The 15345-nt window shown below is 45.3% G+C and overlaps 1 protein-coding gene and 1 pseudogene across 7 annotated transcripts; both read left to right on the forward strand.

Moving 5' to 3' along the window:
* The first annotated feature begins 5 nt into the window (after positions 1 to 5).
* On the forward strand, positions 6 to 8806 carry Mgme1 (mitochondrial genome maintenance exonuclease 1). 7 transcript variants are annotated; one of them, XM_063283344.1, is made up of 6 exons: positions 185 to 269; positions 1050 to 1184; positions 1292 to 1617; positions 4590 to 4806; positions 7262 to 7394; positions 7744 to 8806. In XM_063283344.1, the coding sequence occupies exons 3-6, from the start codon at positions 1491 to 1493 to the stop codon at positions 7903 to 7905; spliced, it is 639 nt and encodes a 212-aa protein (XP_063139414.1). In that variant the 5' UTR covers positions 185 to 269; positions 1050 to 1184; positions 1292 to 1490; the 3' UTR covers positions 7906 to 8806. The 7 variants fall into 7 exon arrangements, with proteins under 7 accessions (XP_006235183.1, XP_063139415.1, XP_006235182.1 ...); XM_006235121.4 differs by lacking the exon at positions 185 to 269 and adding an exon at positions 6 to 145 and having other exon boundaries at positions 1050 to 1617; XM_006235120.5 differs by having other exon boundaries at positions 126 to 269; positions 1050 to 1617.
* Positions 8807 to 13436: 4630 nt separating this feature from the next.
* On the forward strand, positions 13437 to 15345 carry Pycr3-ps1 (pyrroline-5-carboxylate reductase 3, pseudogene 1; annotated as a pseudogene).

Here is a 15345-nt window from a genome sequence, read left to right on the forward strand (position 1 = left end):
AGCGCGCACAGCGGCAAGGGGAATTTATTGCTCAGCCAGAGTCCAAGATGGCGACCGGCGGTGACGTACGCAAGATCTCGTGAGAGCGAAAACGCGCGGCTTGACGGTGCCCACGCTTCTGCTTCAGAGGAAGAGCGCCTCTCGGGTGAGACGTGAACGCCGCGGTGCATGCTGGGGCCGCCTCGCTTTGGGAAAGCGCGGGACTGATAAAAGTACGGGTCCCGAGAGGTTGTTTGCGGTGTGGGTGTAAAAGCATGGTGGCATCTCAGGTACAAATAGAACCCTGCAGCAGGCCGAGCTTGTATTTAAATAGTCTCTTTTCTGTCCAAATTCCCGCACGAAGAGCCACGGTTGTTCTGTCCCAGCCATGGGAGAAACCTGCAGAGAGATCAACTTTCCGGAATCAATGGTGATGGGCCTTACAGACACCTGCGACACGGGGTCACAGAAGCACCCATTTTAAAGAGTGTGAGGAATAGATGAGAGATGCCCATTCAGAATATTTAGTAAAGAGTTTGGTATATAGATATTGGTAAACTGTTAATTGAGACTTGTGAGTTTTGTTTGGGGGGGTTTTGTAGTTGCTTTGTTTCTACAGACAAAGCCAAGCTAACCTTAAGACTCAAATTCATACTGCCTCAGCCTCCCAAGTACTAAATTTCCTGGCCTATGCCTCCAGGTCTTGTCACGTATATTTAGATGAAAGATTTAGGGTATCACGTCCAAAACAGCCAACACATTAACGTTTAACAAATGCTGCTGGGGTTGGGGATTTAGCTCAGTGGTAGAGCGCTTGCCTAGCAAACGCAAGGCCCTGGGTTCGATCCCCAGCTCCGAAAAAAAAAAAAAAAAGAAAGAAAGAAACAAATGCTGCTGCTTCTGATTTTGATGAATCTTTCTTGGGAATGAATTTTTTGTATTTTGAAATGTCAAAAGTTTAGTGTCTGCACTTTAAATGTTTGTTTTTGTGTGGTTTTCAATTTGATGGTTCTGATATATCAAACGTCTTAAACCTAACTCCACCTCTTTTTTTTTTTTTTTTTTTTTAGATAAGAACAGCACACTTTTAAACAGTACAGACTAGAGAAAAGTAAGAGGGGCGAAGTCTAAAAATGAAACCGCTTCTGCCCATCTGCAGGCTGCTTAGACTTTTAAACAGATTTCCTGTAAAACCAAGCCCTCCTGTGAGTTTCTCCACTTCCTCTTATTTGTGTAGCCAAAAGAAAAAAAGCTCTTACGAAGCAGTAGACCAAGCAAAGTACTGTCGTTTAGTACGTTCTGTCTTGTCCAGAGGCCCAGTCCAGACTCCAGAGTCATTGTTCAAGGAAGATGATGTACTCTATGGTCCTGTGAGTAAGTGTAAAGTTCCAGAGCAAGAGCAGCAGGCAAGAGTTCCACAACACTGGTTTCCTATCTTCAATGAAGAGAAAAACGGGAAACCACACACAAATGGTTCTTCAAGTCCTTTGAAGATCCCTTTGCAAAGAAACATGATACCCAGTGTGACCCGCATCCTTCAGCATACCATGCCATCTGAACAGAGTTTCTTTTTGGAGAGGTGGAAACAGCGGATGGTTCTGGAGCTGGGAGAAGATGGATTTGCAGAATATACTTCAAGTAATTCTCTTACTTCTGGTTATATGTGGTCATGGGTTTTTAGGAGATGAGTGCGCCTGCCAAAAGAATGGGGCTTTAAAAAAAAAAAAACTCACTGAGGAAGTACTTTCAAATAGCATTAAACAGCATTTCATGTCTGCCAACTTGCTCAGTCCTCCTCATGGATACCGTTGACTGTAGTGTACATTTAAAGAAATGGAAATACAGAGATCAATTTATTTGACAAACTCACATAATTTATAAACAACCTATCAACTCTTTTCCATCTCTTGACAAAAGTCTAGTTTTTAAAGTTTTTTTGCTCAGAATTTAATAATTACCCATTGTTCTACTAATCAATATCAATTGCTAGCCACAATCCATAACACTCCCTGCTTATATTTTGGTAAATTAAACTGATCAAATGTTCTTGACTAGAAACTGGTTAAATAACCTTCAACTTTCAACTCTCTTATTTTTAAAAGTTTTACCAGTTCTTACTGGTACAGTGTGTTTTGATCATATTGGCAGTCCAACAGCCCTTTCACAGGGTCCCCTAAGACCATTGGAGAATTTGCATTACGATTCATAACAGTGGCAAAGTTAGAGTTATAAAGTAGCAATGAAAATAATTTCATGGTTGGGGTCACTACAACATGAGGTGTATTAAATTAGTCTCTGCTTTCCTTTTTAGTTTTTTGAGATAGGGTTTCTCTTTGTTGCCCTGGCTGTCCTAGAACTCTATAAACGAGGATGGACTCTGAGAGATCTGCCTGCCTCTGTTCCTGAGTACATGGGGTCCTCAAATCTAGATGTTCATAGTTACATACATGTGAAGAATCTAGCCAGGATGGCTCTGTAGCTGGGAATTAAGTTGCATGGCAGCAGGTGAAGTAATTTTTTATTACTTGATAGCGCTCAGCCTTGTGTATGCTAGGCACATACGTACTCTGCTACTTAACTACCCCTTCCTATTTTTAACAAGTTTTTGTCTTCTGATTCATTAAGTAGTCTGTAGGCTAACATGCATCTCTAAATTTTCATTCCAGCAGGGTTAAATTTCTGTTAAGCCTTTCACATGCAGATAATTTCAACAGGGCTAAGAATATAGGAAGTAGAACAATTTTCCTCCTAACTTGAATCCCATTTAATTCCCAAGTAACTTTCCAGAAGCAGTTTTAATTTTTGCTAATGTAGAACTGACCTTTCAAGTGTTTGTAAATTTGGCAAACATAATATGGTTTTATATTACCCCATTCGGATGAGATTGGTTTCCTCTTTCCTATGGGTTTGTCTGCAAGCCTGTGCTTGTATGTGTGTCTAAATAATGCTCCCGCAGCTTAACTCCTTGAGCTGCTAGGCGACCTGAGCCAGAGTGCCTGTGCTTTGGGTAAACTAACAGGACAGCCAAGGCTGCTGGAGGAGCCACATTCATCACCTTGCTGAGCTGTTTGACAACTGAGTAATGTTTGACAGTACCAAGGCCACTACCTAGCCTAACACTGCCCTCGTCCTCTCTGCTATACAGCATTTCTTGTGTTTATTGAGTGTGTTTAGGTTTCCTTAAAGAATGTAAGGAGGCCTAAGGAGATGGCTTAGTTGGTTAAGTGAGTACCTCACCAACATTGTCATTGCAGTCTTGGTCAGGGCTCCATTAAGGCCTACTAAGTGAAACTTACTTGCTTCTGCTCAAGAGAATGACCTCTTCCCTCCAGCTTGAGTGGAGATCTAATATTACAGCCAAAACACTAAGAGTTGGTCCAGTTGAGCTGCCTGAGACTGCTCCTCGGGAAGGTATAGTCACCTAACTACTTAAGAGATGAGAGAAATAAGTATCCCTTTAATGAAATGATCTGCTTTTCCTTCCCAGAAGCCCAAGGGCTCCTCAGAATTAGGATTGAAGCAGCATAAGGCTTTGTTAGGTCTGACACCCTTCAGAGTCCTGACTAAAGGCATAAATTTCCCTTTTTTTTTTTTTTTAAACTTGTTTTTTGGTCTGTTTTGGACTCTATGACTATAGCCTATGTAAGTTTTTTTCTGGTACTTTTGGCCTTTTCACTCTTTCCACATGTCTGCTTGCCAAACCTCCATGGCTGTCTCAGAAAGAAATGTCTGTCCCTCCCTCTTCCTCTCCATCTTCTCCTCTGGCCAGCGGCCAAGATTTAGAACTTGGGTACAGGAGAGATAGATGTTCAGTGTTTTAGAGCGTGTGTTGCTCTTCCAGAGGACCCAGGTTGGATTCCCAGCACCCATGTGGCTCACAACCATCAGTAACCCGTCCCAGGGGTTCTGATGTCCTCTTCTGGTCTACTTGGGCAACAGTACACACAAGTGGTACACGGATATAAATTTAGACAAAATACTCTTACACACTTAAAAAAAAATACAGCCTTCCTGTCCTATGCTTTTTCTTCTAAACTCAAAAAAAAATTTTTTTTTCTTTTCTTTTTTTCGGAGCTGGGGACCGAACCCAGGGCCTTGTGCTTGCTAGGCAAGCGCTCTACCACTGAGCTAAATCCCCAACCCCAAAAAAAGTTTTTTTAAAAGATTAGCCAGGGCATAGTGGTGCAGACCTTTGATCCCGGCACTCAGGAAGCAGAGTTCTCTGTGAGTTCAAAACCAACCCAGTCTACATAGTGAGTTTTAGGAAAGCCAGAACTACATAATGAGAGAGGCCTCAAAAAAAAAAAAAAAAAAAATTTACATTCTTGGGTTTCACAGGAAACTGAATGTTGCTGGGCATAGTTGTCCATACCAGCACATAAGGCTTAATTTAAGTAAGAGGATCTCATGTTCAAGGCTAACCTATAATCCAAACAAAACCCTGCCTACAAAATAAAAAAAAAGATGAAATTTTATGTCTAAGGGGTTTCCAATTAAAGATAATTTTGTATAATTTAAGTTATATTCTATATAATATTTAGTACTCAGTTTTAAATTTTGGTTTGGTTTTGGTTGGTTCAGTTTTTATTTTTCCTTGATTTTCTTCTTAGATGTGTTTTTACAAGGCAAACAGTTCCATGAAGCCTTGGAAAGCATACTTTCACCCCAGGAGAACTTAAAAGGGGGAGAGGAGCACCCCCAGTGTGGCTACATCAAAAGCGTCCAGCATATTCTGAAAGAAATCGGTAGTGTTCAAGCTCTGGAAAGTGCTGTCCAACATGAAGCCTTGCAGTACGTGGGGCTACTGGACTGTGTGGCTGAGTACCAGTAAGTACAGGCACTTCCTCCACCGTGGGGGGTGCAGGGATATCTGTGGGGTGGTTTCTCCTAACTCCTGCTTCAAGGCATGCCTAAGGAATTGTGGCCTCCATCTTTTTAAGGCAAAAATGTGAGAACAGAGCAGGAGGTAGGAGAGACATATGGAGGAAAGCCGCCTACTCTGTGCCAATACGGAAATCAAAGGGACCAGAGGTGCAGCTTATCTGCCAGCCTGTCCTTTTCTTGTCTAAGACCTGATGTGATTCCTGAATGCTGTTCTCTAGTTCCTCTTTGTTCACTGTTGTGTTTTGGCTTTCTTCTCCCCACCTCCCTGCCTTTTTCCTGTTTTCCCAAAGATTGTACAGTAATCTGTTGGCCCTGAGCATCAGCTCTCTTCCTGGCTTCCAGGCAGTGGCTGATATGATAAGGACTCTGAACCAAAGCCTCCTGTGGCTTCTAAGATGCAGCTACTATTGTTCGTCCTAGTCACCCCAGATCCCGAGAGTTGCTATCGTCTGCAGATACTCCATTCCAGACAAAGCATGTGAGCAATAACAGGATGTGGGGGAAGACTGCGGAATCTGTGACATTTGAACCTCTGGTTGGTAGTAAGATTTTCGAGACCACAGTCTCACTATGTAACTCTGACTGTCCTGGAACTCACTACATAGACCAGGCTGGCCTCAAATTCCCAGAGATCCACCTGCCACTGCCACCCAAGTGCTGGGATTAAAGGCATGTGCCACATGCCTAGTTCTGAACTTAACTTTTGTGGATGCCCATGTACTGAGGTCATTTCTGAGGTCAGTGGTTGGCTGAACCTCCCAAGGAGCAGCCACACCAGGGGTTCCTGTCAGCCAGCACCTCTTGGCAACAGCAACAGTGTTGGGGTTTGGTGTCTGCAGACAGAATGGACCCCCAGGTGGGATGGTCCCTGGATGGCCCCTTCTCAGTCCCCACTTCATTTTGTCCCTGTTCTTCCCTTGGTTAAAAACCAAAGAGATTGGTGTATGGCCCCATCCCTTGAACAGGGACCGTGCCTATCTACTGGGGGTGGTCTCTACAGGTTCTATCTCCCCTTCTCTGCTAAAAGCGTCCCAGTTGGGTCCTGGGAGCCTCTTGTTTCCCTGGTGTTTGGGACCTTCCAGTGGCTATCCCCATTTCCTCATCCCCCTGATACATGTTTTTATTTGATTTCCTGACTCTCTGTACCCCTCTCTTGTCCCCTCCAGTACCTGATCCTGCCCCCCTTATCTCCTCTCCCTCCCCCCTCCTCTCCCCCGCCTCAGCCTCCCCCTCCCTCTTCCTCCTGCCAACACTTTTTAGTTTTTTTAAAGACAGGGTCACACTGCATAGCCTTGGCTGGCCTAGAACTCACTGTGCATATCAGACTGACCTCAAAATCATGGAGATATGCCAGCTTCTGCCTCCCGAGTGCCTGGATTAAAGGCTTACACCACCAAGCCTGGCTATACACTCTGATCTTCTAAATATATAAAGTTAGTGGGTGGGGTTGGGGATTTAGCTCAGTGGTAGAGCGCTTGCTAGGCCTAGCAAGCGCAAGGCCCTGGGTTCGGTCCCCAGCTCCGAAAAAAAGAAAAGAAAAATAAATAAATAAATAAAGTTAGTGTATATAGCGTCATGAGAATGGGTAGAGTCTGAGTACATATAAACCTTTAGTCAAGGGTCCAGATTTCCTTACTTATATGTCTGCATATCATAGGTTCCTGCTGATGGAACTCAGCTTCTGTGTTGAAGCCATAACATGCATCAGTCCATAAGGAGTTCTTGACTACTGAGATATTCTGCTTCCAAAAAATTACCCAAAACCATGAGCAGTGTAATCTCTCTCAGTTACTGTTAGCTTCAAAGGAGTCACAAGGAATAAAGAGAATTGTTTGAACCAACAATGTGCTTCCTGCCCCTCCTGAGTACCTTGTGTGTAGTGGATTCTCTGTTGCTCAGCCACACTCAGTCCCATCTGTCCTGGCTTTTCTCCTAAGGCAAGAGCCCACTCTAGCCCAGGCTGGCTTTGAGCTCATGGTTATTGTCCTGCCTCCACATCCTAGCTGCTAGATTATAGGCATGAAGACTGCGCCTGCCATGCTTTCTAACCGTGAGAGGTAAAGCCTATTTTGGAAAGTGGGAGGAACCAGAACTAAAATACATAAGACAAGAGTTAACTTATGAGTTTTTCTGTTTCAGAGGATTTTTAAATTACATACATGCATACATCTATCTATTCATTTATTGGGTGTCTACGTGTGTACATATGTGTAGATTCTCACACCATGGTTTGCAAGTAGAGATTGGAGAACAACCTTGGGAGTTTGCATGTGAGTCCCAGGCACTGTGCTTGGGTTGTCAGGCTTGGCAGCATGGTGCCTTTACCTGTGGAGCCATCTTGCTGACCCGAGTTTTTCAATTTGAACTCTTACAAAGAAGTCCTCTGGATTCTCCTTAGGGGCAAGCTGTGTGTGATCGATTGGAAGACATCAGAAAAACCAAAACCTTTCATTCAAAATACATATGACAACCCACTACAAGTTGTGGCATACATGGGTGCTGTGAACCATGATGCCAACTACAGTTTTCAGGTCAGAACACTGAGCTCCTGCATGCTAAGCTTGTTTTGGTGCTTTGGGTTTTACTCTGATTTAAAGCACGGCTTACTGCTCTTTAGCCTTCTCTCACTACAGAGCACTGTCCTCCCTGAGCTGTGCTGCTGTTAGGTTTTTGTTTCTGCCTTGTTTTGTTGCTTAATGACACAGCCCATTCTTCAGTGTTTATCTGCCATCTTTGTGCTCTCTCTCCTGTGTCCTGGTGCAGTCTTTAACCAGCTCATCTTAGAAATGGATTTGCAAATACTGCTATAGCATGCTTAACACTGGCTAATTTGCCCTGGAACGAGAGGAAATACTGGAACTGTACTGTGTTTCTTTCTAGGTTCAATGTGGATTAATTGTGGTGGCCTATAAGGACGGGTCCCCTGCCCACCCTCATTTCATGGATGAAGAGCTCTGTTCCAAGTATTGGGCCAAGTGGCTTCTTCGACTAGAAGAATACACAGAAAAGCAGAAGAACCAGAGCATTCCAAAGCCAGAGTAGAGCCAGGATGACTTGGAAATGATGAGCATGCCCCTCTGTTTGGGAGATGCACTGCTGCCCACCGAGTTTTTAGAGAGGAGCACCAAGAATCTGAGGTTTACACTAACACAAGCTGAAGGTGTAGTGAGTTGGGACGTACCTACTAAGAAGCCAGAAAGTCTGGAGGTCAGCCCTTGACTCACCAGCTGCACGACCTCTGGCTGTTTCTTACCTGAGAGGAGGGCACTCAGATTGGCAGCTGCCCAGGGACTCCTGGACTCCCTTGCAGAACTTTCGTGTCCCTGGAAGGATGCCCAGTCTTTGAACTGAGATCAGAAGGCCAATGAAGCATCATGTGCCACTAGTGTTCCTGGGTTCTCAGGGATGGGAGGGTCCTGCACCCCCAGGGTGTACAGAGGGAAAGCAAGCACATCAGGGATCACCACTGCAGTTTCCTATGTGTTTTATATACTGGGACTCTGTGTCTAAGGGGAAATGTCTTAAATTCATTGGTATTGTTATTTGGCCTGAGGAAAGCTGGCTGCCAAGAGAGCTGGGGCACTCACCACATCACTGGCTGGGTCCCTTTCCTTACCAGAGAAGCCCCAGCAGTAGGAAGCCTGAGTGTGGAAGTCACCACCATTAAAGTTTGGGTATCTGTTTCTGGTGTCAGCAGGCCATGCACTACAAAAAATACTGTTGTGGAACTTTTTCACCGAGGAACACTGATATAACCCATTGGTTTTTTCTGTGTTTGATAGGTAATAAAAACCATTGGCTGTTCTTGGGTTTGGGAGAGGGTTTTCTATTGTATAAAGTAAATCTAGTAGCATTTAAGTTACAGCTACTGACTTAAGATTGTAAGTCTACAATCACATTCAGTTTTCATTAGTTATTAAAAATATCAAAGCTGTTTAACTGACTCAGCAGTTCATGCTTCCTCGTCTTTCAGCGGACTAGAGTTTTGTCCCAGTGCGTGTGTCTGACAGCTCATAACTGTCTATAATGCCAGGTCCAGGGGATCCAGCACCCTCTTCTGGACTCTGAAGACACCTGTACTCATATGGACAGACAGACAGACTCATGAATAACAAGCTTTTTCCCTGACTTCTCTCATCTTCAATTATTTTCTCACATATTACACTCCAACCACAGTTTCCCATCCCTCCTTTCCTCCCAGTCCCCCCTCCCACCTCCTTTCTCCCTCAGGTCCACTCCTCAGTTTCCCTTCAGAAAGGGCTGGCCTCCCAGAGACATCAACCAAACATGTCATATCAAGTTCCAATAAGACTAGGCACCTCCCCTCATAATAAGGCTGGAGGAGGCGACCCAATAGGAGGAAAGGGCCCCAAAAGCAGGCAAGAGAGTCAGAGACACCCCTGCTACCACTGTTAGGGGGTCTTACAAGAAGACTGAGTTACACAACCATAAACATGCAGGAGACCTAGTAGGGGTACAGGCTCCCTGATTGTCCATTCTGTCTCTGTGAGCCTCTATGAGTCCTGGTTAGTTGATTCTCTGGGCTGTTTTGTGGTGTTCATGGCCCCTCTGGCTCCTACCATAGTCTCTCCCCCTCTTCTACAGTATGCTTCGAGCAATAATGAGCTTATTTAAAAGAAAAAGTAATAAAGTGTTGTATTTGTTTTTTTTTTTTTTACTATTTTTTTTTTCTTTTTTTCGGAGCTGGGGACCGAACCCAGGGCCTTGCGGTTGCTAGGCAAGCGCTCTACCACTGAGCCAAATCCCCAATCCTTGTCTTTTTTTTTTTTTTTTTTTTGGTTCTTTTTTTTTGGAGCTGGGGACCGAACCCAGGGCTTGCGCTTCCCAGGCAAGCGCTCTACCACTGAGCTAAATCCCCAACCCCTGCAATCCTTGTTTTTATTTAAATGCTTATAGGATAATTTCATGGACCTGAAAATTGTTTGGACTTTATTTTTTTAATTTTGTAATTATATTTATGTACAGAAAACTTAGTGTACATTTAACCCAGTTTAGTGGAGAGTTCTGTAGACTTTCCCTTCTCCAGCTTGGTAATTTGAGCCACAGACCTAGGACCCAGAATGTTGCCTCCCCAGTGGCAGGGGATCTCATCTTATTTGTCATAATTGGTCCTAATAGCTTCCACCAGCTTAGCCCGAGCACCCTTGTCTTCCCAGTTAACCTGTGTGAAGGCAACAGTGGTGCATGTCTTCCTGTGGACCAGGCAACTTGGACCTGTTTCTTGAAGACAGCAGGGGCAGGGCCATCTTCTCCCTTTGGCCTTCTTTCCTTGGGGGCATCTTGCTCGGCTGGAGGAGAGAGCTGGACTTGATTTTCACTTGCTTAAATATTTCCTGTGGTGCTGGGGATCAAACCCTTGGCACATGCTTTGTGTCTGATCATTGCACTTTTTTTTTTCTTTTTTTTTTTTTCGGAACTGGGGACTGAACCCAGGGCCTTGTGCTTGTGAGGCAAGCCCTCTACCACTGAGCTAAATCCCCAACCCCTTGATCATTGCACTTTGATTTTAAATCCAAAATCTTATCGCAGACCCAGTAGTTTGCTGAGTTTTATGCATCGAAGAAGGCGTCCTAAGTGAATTCAACCATAGTTAACCTGACAGTCAGCAGGATGTAGATAGAGAGATCTATCTACAGGGTTCTCTAGAGGAAGTGAGACAAGAAAATGTATTAGAAGATTTCCTGGGGGGTTGGGGATTTAGCTCAGTGGTAGAGCGCTTACCTAGGAAGCGCAAGGCCCTGGGTTCGGTCCCCAGCTCCGAAAAAAAGAACCAAAAAAAAAAAAAAGAAGAAGATTTCCTGGATTGACTTAAATCCAGGGCTCGGTAGCCCAACAGAGATCCATGCGAGAGGGCCAGAGGGCACAGTAGCTGCTCACTCAAAAGCTGACGCCTCCACGGTTCCTGTCAGAGCTGACAGTCTCAGTGCTCCCTGGAAAGTTCTGGTGTTGAGTCCCGGTTTGAAGGCCAGCTAGGAAAATGGTAGTGCTGGTAATTAGTACTGTGAGAGCACAACTCCAGGCAGGCTTCCTTCCGTACAGGCCGCAGCTTATCCACAGTACTGATAACTTGTACCACACCAGTCACCATCTCAATCTCACAGGAGGGAAATAGACCTTTTAAAGACTTTTTTCTTTAATTTTTATTTATCTGATGGACGTATGTCTCTGAGAGTATATGCCGTAGGTTTGCAGAGGCCAGAAGAGGACATCAGATCCCCTGGACCTGCAATTACAGGCAGCAGGAGTTACCAGACATGTGTGCTGGAAGCCAAACTCTGGTCCTCTGAAAGCAGGAAGCATTTAACCACTGAATCATCTCTCTAGCCCCAAAATACACATTTTTAGGAGACAAGGAGAGGGGCTGGAGAGTGCTTGTTGGTTAAGAGCAGTGGCTGCCCTTCAGGAGGACCCAGGGTTGCTTCCCAGCACACGCTTGGCACCTAACCTTAATCTAACTCCAGTTTTAGGGAGTCTGAGGCACTTTTCTGGCCTCTCAGGGCACCTGCACGCACATGTATATACCCACGCACAAAAGCATAACTTTTTTTTTAATTTTTTAATCTGCTGGGTGGTGGTGGTGGTGCAAGTCTTTAAGCCCAGCGCTCAGAGAAAGCAGGCAGATCTCCGTGTCTTCAAGGCCAGCCTGGTCTACAGAGGGAGTTCCAGGACAGCCAGGGCTCTAGCATATAGGGAAATCCCATCTTGAAAAACAGACACCATGGCACATAGTACCACCTGATAGAGTCCCTGCTGCTCTGAAGACTGAGGCTCTTGAACCCAAAAGGTGGGGGCCAGCCTGGGAAACAGTGAGATGCTCAAGAAGAAACGATCACTATTAAAGGCGTAGAACAATAAAGCCAAACTTGAATAACTAATATTACAAATTTTTTGATGCCTCCTTTCCCTCTAAATCAGTGGTTCTCAAGCCTCCTAGTGCTGCATCTCTTAACACAGCTCCTCATATGTGGTGAGCCCCAAACATAAAATTATTATTATTTTTTTTTGGTTCTTTTTTTCGGAGCTGGGGACCGAACCCAGGGCCTTGCGCTTCCTAGGCAAGCGCTCTACCACTGAGCTAAATCCCCAACCCCATAAAATTATTTTGTTGCTACTTCATGACTAATTTTGCTACTATTATGAATTGTAATGTAAATGTCTGAGATGTAGGATATCAAATAGGTGGCCCCAAAGAGGTCACAACCCACCAGTTGAGAACTACTAATCTAAAAATAGCATATATTAAAATCCAGTAAAATAGGTTTTAATTTTTAATGATTCATTTATTTTTATTTTATGTACATTGGTGTTCTGCCTGCTTGTATGTATGTGTGAAGGTGTCAGATCCCCTGGAACGGAGTTGCAGACAGTTGTAAGCTGTCATTTAGATACTGTCAGCTTACGACAATTTTCAAAAGGAAAACAAGTCCCAGGACCCACATGGAGAGCCAATGCTACAAAGTTGTCCTTCTGTGTGTGCCATTTCGTCTGTGCATCCACACATATACAACACAGTTGTTGTTGTAAAAATATAAAAAATAAAAGGCTGTCTTTTATCTCCCACTAGGTCCGGCACCGCGGTGCCCCAAGATATCTGCTGGATATCTTAAGTCTCAGTCAGCAAAGCCTCTCACCTACTTTGCTCCATCCCATATCACACTGCCAAAGGCCTCTCTCTGAGCCTGCCAGCACTCTCTCTACCTATCTTGTTCCCAAGGCAGGTTTCCATGCCAGAAACACACATCCCAACTCCATTGTGGCCCAGTGTTTCTAGCTGCCCCACACTTTCTTTCACTTAAATTGTGACATGAAAGACCATACAGGGGTTGGGGATTTAGCTCAGTGGTAGAGCGCTTGCCTAGGAAGCGCAAGGCCCTCGGTTCAGTCCCCAGCTCCGAAAAAAAAAAAAAAAAAAAAAACCATACAACACAATAACTTCTAATCCAATTGGTAAGATATAATTGCCCACCTAAACATACAAAGGCCGGTACACATCCATCCCTTTTTTCTTTTTTCTTTTTTTCAGAGCTGGGGACCGAACCCAGGGCCTTGTGCTCGCTAGGCAAGCGCTCTACCGCTGAGCTAAATCCCCAACCCCCACATCCATCCTTTAAGAACATTCATAACAACCTGTAAAGGTACAGCGTGGAATCTTAACATCAGCCTCCATGTTGCCCTGCAGCTACTCTCTCTCTCCTCCTCTAATCCTCCTTTTTGTTCCAGTCTCCTCATCTTCCCTCAAACTTTTCTCCCTCCCATCCTTCCTTCTCGTCCAATGACAGGCCTCCTTCTATCTTGTACCTGCCTCACCTGTGACACCATCCCACACACAGTGTTTTAAAAGATAGCACGTTTTTCTTTAAAACTTTCACAAGTGTGGAATGGTAATACACACCTGCAATTGTAATCCTCAGGAAACTGAAACAGGAGGATTGCCATGACTCAACTCGTTATGGCTATATAGAATATTCAAAGTAAGGCTGGGCTGGCTGTACAGGGAGACCAGACCCTGTCTCAAAATAACATAAAACTGGAGAGAAGGCCAGCTCCAAGCAATGGCGGCTACGATGTCTGAACCTCGGCGTGTGGGCTTTGTGGGTGTAGTTTGCATGATGGAGGCCATTGCCCAAGACCTCAGCCGCGCAGGCAAAGTAGAAGCTAATCAAGTGCTGGCCAGTGCACAAGAACCTCTGCCACTTAAGGGCTCTGGGTTGTCACTCCAACCACGAGGTGCTGCAAAACTGCCCACTTGTCATCTTTGCCACCAAACCCCAAGTCCTGCCAGCCGTTCTGGCAGAAGTGGCCCCTGTAGTCACCACTGAGCACATCATCGTACCTGTGGATGCTGGGATCTCTCTGAGCTCTATGGAGGAGCTATTTCCCCCACCCCCAAACACAAGTATTGCGAGTCTCTCTCAATCTACCCTGCGTAGTTCAGGAGGGGGCTATAGTGATAACACGGGGCCACCATGTTGGGAATGATGACGCTAGGCTCCTATAGAACTTGATGGAAACCTGTGGGCAATTCGTATCTGTTCCTGAGTCTTACCTAGATAAGACTACTTCAGAGGCAGTGGTGTGGCCCTCACTGAAGGTGCCGTCAATGGGCATGCCCAGTGGCCTGGCCCACCGCATTGCTGCTCGGATCCTGCTGGGGGCAGCCAAAATGCTGCAGCAGGAAGGGAAGCACCCAGCCCAGCTGCGGACAGATGTGCTGGATACACCATCCACCGGCTTCACACCCTAGATCAAGGCGGTTTTCAAGCAGCTACCTTGAGTGCTGTGGAAGCAGCTACCTGCCTGGCAAAGTAGCTCAGCAAGAAGTCAGGCAGGCCTCAGACTACAGGCTCCTCCCCTAGCTGCAGGCTCTGCGGTGAGAATAGCCCTTGGGTGTTGTGGTGGGTGGAACAGCCAACAACTTCAGTCAAGGAAGGAAAGGGGAGAGTCACTTGACTCTTTTTTTCTTTTTTTTTTTCTTTTTTTTCTTTTTTTCGGAGCTGAGGACCGAACCCAGGGCCTTGCGCTTGCTAGGCAAGTGCTCTACCGCTGAGCTAAATCCCCAACCCCGAGTCACTTGACTCTTATCTGAGATTCCAGATCCTCCCTTCTGCACCTCCTAGCCAGTTACAATTGTGTCCTCCTTGCCTGTAGCCTCATGGTCTCACAGATATCATCCCCCATGCTGGCATGAGACATTTCGATGGTTGTGGCTGCTTTGGGATCACCCACACTCCTGTAAGCAACACCCCATCCATATTCTTTAAGCCCAATAAACTCATTGGTTCCCTTAAAAAAATAATAACTTAAAACTTTAGTATCTACAACATTTTAGGGGCTGAAGGGATGGCACAGTGGTTAGGGCACTTTGCTCCTCTTCCAGAGACCTAAGTTTGGTTTCCTGGACCCCACATGGTGTTTCACAATCACCTGTAACACCAGTTCTGGGGGATCTGATGCCCTCTTCTGAGCTCCACGGGCATCAAGCACACATGTGGTGTACATACAAATGTGCAGGCCAAACACATAGAAAAATATAATAAAAATATAAAGATTTTTTATTTAATCGTGTGTGCGCGCGCGCGCGCACACACACACACACACACACACACACACACACACACACACACACGTGCACTCAAGTCACGCACTTGCACCCACAGGAGTGTACTGAGACTAGAAAAGGATGCCTTGAATCTGAAGTTGTAGGCGGTTGTAAACCCAGTGTGGGTTCTGAACCTGGGTCCTCTACAAGAGCAGAAAGTGACTTTAACCACTGAGCCATCTCGCCAGCCCCACTTCTGGGACTCTTATTTAACTTGGGTTGTCTGGTTGAAAGCAAGTGTCTTTGCTCATTGAGCTATCTCGGCTTCCTTACAGGAATACAAGAATGCTGCTTTTGGAGTCCTCAGCTTTCGAGACAAAGTTCACTGTATTCCCTTTTCCAATGTAATTCAGGGTTGGTGA

Source organism: Rattus norvegicus, chromosome 3, assembly GCF_036323735.1.
Source record: "Rattus norvegicus strain BN/NHsdMcwi chromosome 3, GRCr8, whole genome shotgun sequence".
NCBI classification, from domain to species: Eukaryota; Metazoa; Chordata; class Mammalia; order Rodentia; family Muridae; genus Rattus; species Rattus norvegicus.

What these genes read in the sequence shown, in the direction of transcription:
- Mgme1 (XM_006235121.4), top strand. Translation starts at nt 1,113, where the DNA reads ATGAAACCGCTTCTGCCCATCTGCAGGCTGCTTAGACTTTTAAACAGA. An exon ending in ATTTGCAGAATATACTTCAA is followed by an intron (nt 1,618 to 4,589) that starts GTAATTCTCTTA and finishes TTTTCTTCTTAG; the next exon opens with ATGTGTTTTTACAAGGCAAA. An exon ending in GACTGTGTGGCTGAGTACCA is followed by an intron (nt 4,807 to 7,261) that starts GTAAGTACAGGC and finishes GATTCTCCTTAG; the next exon opens with GGGCAAGCTGTGTGTGATCG.